Genomic DNA, 7,327 nt, shown 5'->3' with positions numbered 1-7,327 from the left:
TCAAGCGATAAGCCCACGCCCAGCCGAGGAGGAGTCCTCCTGCCTCCCAAGGCTCTGAGCACCAAGGCCCACTCTCACGCCCCGCCTCCTGGCTCCGCCCCGCGCCGGCGACGCCGACGAGGGGGTGGGTTTCCGCTTCCGGTGGCGAATTGTTGACGCTTGCGGCTGCAGCGGTGGCTACCGGGCGGTTGGGGAGGGGCCAGTGGGGGAGTGAGACAGGCGCAGTGACAGGACCGCCCGAGCGTGCTGCTGAGGCGACGATGGCGGAGGGGCCGGAGAAAGCCCGAGGCCGCCCTCCCGGGCAGGACGACGGCGGAGGGGACCACGAGCCCGTTCCTTCCCGAAGAGGCCTTCCCGCCGCCGCCCCACGGCCCCGGGACGGGCCGCAGGCCGAACCCCAGGCTCCGGGCCGGCCCCCAGCCCTGGGCCTCGGTCGCCCCGCGGCCGCCACCGAGGAGTCGGAGCCGCCGCGCGAGCCCGAGAGTGGCAGGGAGGCGGGCTCCGGCTCTGGCTCCGGCCCCGGCTCTGGCTCGCAGGCACCGGCAGGCTGCGAGGCGCCCGAGGCGGCGGCGCCGCGGGAGAAGCCGGCGCGGCTGAGCGCCCGAGAGTACTCCCGGCAGGTGCACGAGTGGCTGTGGCAGTCCTACTGCGGCTACCTCACCTGGCACAGCGGCCTGGCCGCCTTCCCCGCCTACTGCAGCCCCCAGCCGCCTGCGCCCAGCTACCTCGCGGGCGCCGGCGCCGCCGCCGCCCCGGCCTCCGGGCCGCCGCCCCTGCAGCTGGGCTATTACAACCCCTTCTACTTCCTGAGCGCCGCGGCCGCCGGGCCCGAGCCGCCGGCCTCCGCCGGCCTCACCGCCTCGGCTCCGGTCGCCGGCCCGGGAGCCCGCGCGCCTCACGTGCAGCCGCCGGCCCGGGCAGCCCCCGCGACGAGGGTAGGACCCGCCGCTGCCTCGCGAGCTCCGAGCGAGACCGGGCGGCAGGCAGGTGAGAGGCTCTTCGGGGAGCGACCTGGAGGCGGGGCCGGCGGGCCCCTCTCGCTGTCACCGCCGCCGCGCTCGCCGCGGCTTCTGCGCGTCTGTCAGCTCGCAGGGGGTACAGCGCGGCCCTGCGAGCGCCTCCCCTTAGACCTAGCGCTCCAAATCGGTTCCCTGGCCCCCCGGTCTGGTGGTTTCCATGCGCAAAGAAGTCTTTGCTCCTCAAAGCGTCCTCTTAGCCTTCGTCTCCACGGTGTGGAGTGAGATCCGAAGCTTAATTCACTCTCAGACGGCAAACCCGGCTTGGGGGAAGGGGAAGTTTTGACTGGTGATGCTGGAAAGCATCCAGGCATGGATGTATTAACTATATTATCTATAGTTAATATAACTGTTTTATGAATTAGGGACAGTGAAACTGACGGATATTAAAGGAGATTTTTCAGGAATGCAAATGGAGTTATGAACCTTTGGGCCTTGGCTTCATCTTGTGTGTTGTCTGTTTACTTCTGTCTGGGAATTAGAATATTCTGAGTCACTTACACTTTTTAGTGTATTATTTATAGACTTTTTGTTTACTTTATCCAGCCACAGATAATATGGGACAAGACCTAGTTGCCTGAATTTGATTCAAAATTTAGGATGGCAGCTTGATAATCCCTGGATTTGTTACATAGAAAGACAAACTAAGGGGTGAGATGAGGGGCTCAGGGATTTACTTCGTACTGTCTACACTTGATATTTTGCTTAAAAAGTTTAATTTTGTGTCATAGGCTTGTAATCACCTGGAGTCTCCTCATTTGAATCCCTAGTGAAATGTATTGAGTACTTGAAATAAATTTATCTGTGAAATCACTTCTAAACATTAAGGGGGTGAAAACAAGCTTTAAACTGCTCAGTAAATCGTGAAGTAGCGTTGCTGTTTTAATAACATGCCCTATTGAAGTCAATAATTGTTGCAGTTATAAAATTTTTTTTATCAGCAAGTTGTACCTTGACTTTACATTCATTACCTAGCTTGGGTTCCAAGGCCTATGTGTAACGATTAGTTTCCTAACTTTTTTTTTTTTTAATTTACAGGTAGAGAGTATGTTATTCCATCCTTGGCCCACAGATTCATGGCAGAGATGGTGGATTTCTTTATTCTCTTCTTTATAAAAGCAACCATTGTCTTAAGCATTATGCACCTCAGTGGAATAAAGTAAGTTAAGGCCATTTGCAGAAGGTTTTAATGTCCACTGTCTAGAGATCTTTAATTTTTTTTTCATGCCTGCAAGTGACTTTATGGATAATCTGTGTGCCAGTGTCAGTGATTTCTTTATAGGAGCTTTGTTGGATTTGCTTTCTTGTTGGTTTTAAAAAATAACTACAAAAGAGAGAAAAATACTTAATTCTGCAAGATGTGGGGAATTTCACCTATCAAAAGTAGGTGAAAGGAACCTCCAATCCTGGTTTGATTTTATTCACTATTTTCTTAGGCCAGTTGCAAATTTTTCTCTTAGTCATTTTCAGAGTGGAGTATCTAAACACAAAGGCATCAAGAGGTTTTGGTAGATGAACTATTAATAATCAGCTAGATGGCATTTCCAAATGGGGTTGCATATACTGTCAGGCAAGTTCCAAGTGAACTGCAAAGTGAGCTATTTATTTGCATAATCTTCCTTTCAGATTAACAATCATAATAGCGGTTATCACTTGCTGAGCACTTCCCATGTGCTAGCCTTTGTATGGATTCTTAACCTTGCCACCACTGTAGAGTAGAGGTTAATATCTCCATTTTATAGAGATTGAAATTTGGGCTTACAAAAAGTTAAGCCCAGAATTTACAAAGGCAGTAAGCGACAGTCAAGTTCAGACCCTGGTAATTAAATTTCAGGGCCCCTGCCAGGAGCCTGAATGTTACTATGATTCTTCCCTGTCTCTCCCTCCCTTATGCCCTACACATCCAATCAAGTACCAACTAACTCTGTTCAGTCTCTTGAATAACCTTCAACCCATACCATTTCCTTTTCACTGTCAGAATTTCATTTTTCATCATTGCTTCTCCCTAGTCCAGTCACTGCCATCACTTGCTTGGATTATAACACAAGTCTTCTAACTGGTATCTCAGTTTACTGTCTCCTGTTTTATCTCAATTCAGTCTCTGATAGAAAACCAAAGAGATCATAAATTCTGATTCTGCCACTCTCCTGCCTTAAAATCCTTCAGTAGTTTCTCATTGCCATCAGGGTAAGTCTTATTAATGTCCTCATATATTTTAACAAATACCCTTATTTCTTAATCACTCACCTGTCACAGTTATTTGAGCCACACTGAACTGCCTACAGCTTCCATCATACTCTTGCTTAAAGGCTTTCTCTCTTGTTAGTCCCTCTCTCTGAAATTTCTCCCTTCTTAGTCTGGCCAACTTCTCTTCATCCTTCAGATCTCACCTTAAATGTCATTTTTGGGAAGGCTCCACTAAGTTAAGTGTGCCTGGTACGTGTCTCCAAGTACCCAATGGTTCTCTACTATAGCCCTTTTCCCACTTCATTATTAGTTATTCTGCTTTACCTGCTGGATTAGCAACTCTGTGAAAGCAGAGACCATGCTGAACTCACTTGCCATTTTATCCCCGAGGCCAGTACAGCGCCTGCTCAGGGTCGTGCTGCTTATTTGTTGAATAAGCTAATGAATGTTTTGTGTTTGAAACCTAAAGATTAGTTTATAATTTCAATTAAAGTTTTTGATTTACACTAATGAAAAAGAAATCAATGCAACTGCTCTGGTAACTAATTCTTTGTAACCGAAAACTATTTTTTTGTAGGGATATCTCTAAGTTTGCTATGCATTATATAATAGAAGAAATAGATGAAGACACATCAATGGAAGACTTGCAGAAAATGATGGTTGTGGCGCTTATATACAGATTATTAGTTTGTTTCTATGAGGTAAGCTACTGACTTCAGCAAATATTAATATTTTAACAATCTAATTTTAGATTATCAGCCCAAGACAAAAAAGTAGTGGAGATTTTTATTTTTAATCATGTATTTGTCAAATGTCTTTATTTTTTCTAAATTTCCTTTAACATAATACTTTCCAAGTTAGAACTTTCAGAATGGAGACATTTTTCATTTGTAATACATTTCTTTATAATACATTTCAGTCTTGTCCAAAAATATATTGTAAGTTGGTTGTGGAACTTGAAATCCATCTTTCCATAGAAGCAACTTGCTAAAAAATACAATGGGTCATAGAGAAATATTACAGTAGATATCCTGTGGTATTGAAGATGTTAGAGACCTGCAGAAATGCATTAAAAGGTTAACCCTTAAGTATTCTATGAAATTTTTCCAACGTGAAAAATTTAAAACATGAATCATACAGCAGGAAAATTTACCTTTAAAATTGGTATAGTTGAGCCAGTAAATTATTATAAAATTATCCTTCTTTCCTTAGATAATTTGCATTTGGGGAGCAGGTGGAGCCACCCCAGGGAAGTTCCTGCTAGGGCTTCGAGTTGTGACATGCGATACGTCAGTGCTTATTGCGCCAAGTCGGGTTTTAGTGATTCCTTCCTCAAATGTTAGCATTACAACGTAAGTTCTTTTTTTTAGCTTAATGTATTATGTACTTACGAATTGTATTGATTACTGTACTTAAAAATTATTTTCACAAGTTATACCATTTGATAAAAGTATTTTTGGATGTTGGTTCTTCATGGCATATAATAGGCTTACATTATTAAGTTTAAAACAAAGTTTTCAATGATTATCGACTTCTCTTCAGTATATATCTTCAAAGGTAAGCATTTTATGAACTGTAGGTCACAATAATGAGGAGGATTTGGGCGTGGCTACTCTCTATATCAGTGCTCCAGGCCTAGCTTTATTATTCTCTAGATCTGTGGATATTGGAGTTTAGTTACTGCTGTGCCTTGAAGCTTCCATTTGGTAATACCTGTCATTATCCCATCTTGAATAGGCAATAAGAATTTTGACAGCTATACATGCGTGCATCCTGCTCCTAAGTGATAGAGCTTGTAATACTTCCAGTACTCATGGCTAGCTGTTGGCATCTGGCTCTGGGGGAAGGTACAGATAGTGATAATGGAAGTTGTGGAGGTGAGTAGGTGGTAATCAGTTGAGCAAAACAGGATACTGGCTGGAATTGCTGCCAGAATGATTCAGAGTTGGGTTGTTTAAACAAGAGACTCTAGAAAAAGCCTTGAATTTGCTCACATCTTCAAAATTTCCTTACATTTTTGTGATTCTAATAATCCTGGCTATTACTTTTAATGAGTCAATAATGGCTAATATTTACTGAGCACCTCATAAACCAGGCACTGTTTTAAAAACATTGCATATGTATTAACTAATTTAAAGTTAGGTACTATAGGTACTATTACCCTCTTATTACAGATGCGTAACACAACTAGTAGTTGGTAGAAAATGAATCTGAAACCAAGCAGTCTGGATTCAGAGCCCACATTCAGCTGCTGTGTTATCCTATAACCGTTCAGTGCACCGAAAGGCAGAAATCTAATGTTAGTAGGACAATTCTCCATTCTGAGCTACTGTTGAAAGCTTTCCTTAATCACAGAAGCCCACAGAGAAAGATCTGGTAAACAAATACAGTAATTTGAAATGCTGGTGCTCTTCACAGAAGGTAGAAAATGGGACTGCCTAAGTGTACTCAGTTTAGAAGATGGTGAAAACACACTAAAAGTATAGAGGTACTGAGTGACTATAGAAAGGGCAGTAAAGGGAATAGTTATTCTAGTCTTCTGTCAGAATACTAGGAAATACTGTAAACTTTTAGTTCACATTCTAAGACATATTATTGCTTTTCATGTGTAAGTTCTAAAGTCGAACTAACTTTTATGTTACAAAGTCTTTAGAACTAGTCCTGGTGGTTTGATCATACTTTGCTGCTTGAAAGTAATTCAGTTATCAAAGGTTAAAACTCTGTTAATTATACTCTGAATGTTTTAAATACATCTTGAACTTGATAGAATACTATTAATCTATATGTAGTTGGTATACGACTTATCTGTTTTTTGGTTTTTTTTGCTTTAATTTTTTAGGTCCACTATACGAGCTTTGATCAAGAATTTTTCTATTGCTTCTTTTTTCCCTGCTTTCATCACACTGCTGTTTTTTCAGCATAATCGAACAGCCTATGACATTGTAGCAGGAACCATTGTGGTAAAAAGAAATGGGGTCAGATGATGCCCCCAAAAGCCCTGAATTCCATACTCTCTGGAATAATGACAAGACTAAACTATATATCAAGGCCATCAGTATCCCTGGGTTACATTAACTGATGATTTAGAAATTAAAGCAGTCGCTCCAGTGTGATGCAGGTGACTATGCTGAACGTATTGATTTTACTTGAATGTCAAAGAAAGAACTTCTCCAGCAGAAAAACCTGTTAAGTTCAAGTGTTAAAATTTTTAGATTGAACCGAAGGCAAGTAGTGTCATAATCAACAACGGACAGTATATACTTAAGATCTAAGGTATTAGAACTTGCTGAAAGCATTTTCAGCTTTGAAATCTCCAAATGAAACTTTAAAAGCTTATTTTGGTTTATCCCAAAATGATGGAAAATGTCCAGTTGTGTTTTGTGAACACACTCATCTTTTAGTTAACACTTCTTAAGGAAACTTTTGTCTTTGCTTTTTGTGGGGAGGGAGTGGGGACACACATTTGATAAGCCACTTAGCGCCCATCCCAGGAGCTGGTGAGTTAGCTGCAAGAGAGAGGGGAAAGTGAGGCCGGCCTAGCAGTTCTCTGACTTGAAATTTTAAAATCTGTACTGCAGTTTACTGCAGGAATGATGTAACTTTATAACTATTCTTAATGCCCAAACATGTATTTGGGGGCAGATCTTGCATGATGATGAAAAAGTATTAAGTCATATTGCTATCTTATCCTTGATTTTTTTTTTTTGTTTTTTTTAAAGAAAAAGGTAAGTTAGTGATTGCTTTTAATGGGGTTGGGGGGAGGGGTAAGTTTTCACTGTAAATTTAAATTGAAACTCATGTGCAAGTGTTTTCAGTGCCCTAAACCAAACCATAAATATGTGGGGAAAAGCAGTCCCATCAAACTGTTGCATATTTACTGTAAAACAATATTCCCAGTATGTGCGCAGCATGAAGAACGTATTAGTGCCTTTTCAGTGTTCTGAATATAACTTCTCTTTATATACAGGATATCCACATACTAGTTTCCTTTTATTATATTGTTCAAGGAATTAAATAATCTTAGCATTTCATGATTAAATACTAGTAACCTGTGAAATACTTACCAATTTTCCCGTTAGGGACTGTTCTCTGTGACAAGGAAGAGTAGCATTTCCAGATGTTAT

At 42.5% G+C, this 7,327-nt stretch overlaps 1 protein-coding gene across 1 annotated transcript; it reads left to right on the top strand.

Moving 5' to 3' along the window:
- Positions 1-207: 207 nt before the first annotated feature.
- On the top strand, positions 208-6,255 carry FAM8A1 (family with sequence similarity 8 member A1). Its single transcript, XM_065886242.1, has 5 exons — positions 208-987; positions 2,055-2,175; positions 3,781-3,904; positions 4,416-4,555; positions 6,043-6,255. The coding sequence occupies exons 1-5, from the start codon at positions 261-263 to the stop codon at positions 6,185-6,187; spliced, it is 1,257 nt and encodes a 418-aa protein (XP_065742314.1). The 5' UTR covers positions 208-260; the 3' UTR covers positions 6,188-6,255.
- Positions 6,256-7,327: the final 1,072 nt, after the last annotated feature.

This window comes from Phocoena phocoena, chromosome 10 (genome assembly GCF_963924675.1).
Source record: "Phocoena phocoena chromosome 10, mPhoPho1.1, whole genome shotgun sequence".
NCBI classification, from domain to species: domain Eukaryota; kingdom Metazoa; phylum Chordata; class Mammalia; order Artiodactyla; family Phocoenidae; genus Phocoena; species Phocoena phocoena.
The sequence above is the reverse complement of the archived record's forward strand: the minus strand, read 5'-3'. Positions and strand labels throughout refer to the sequence as shown.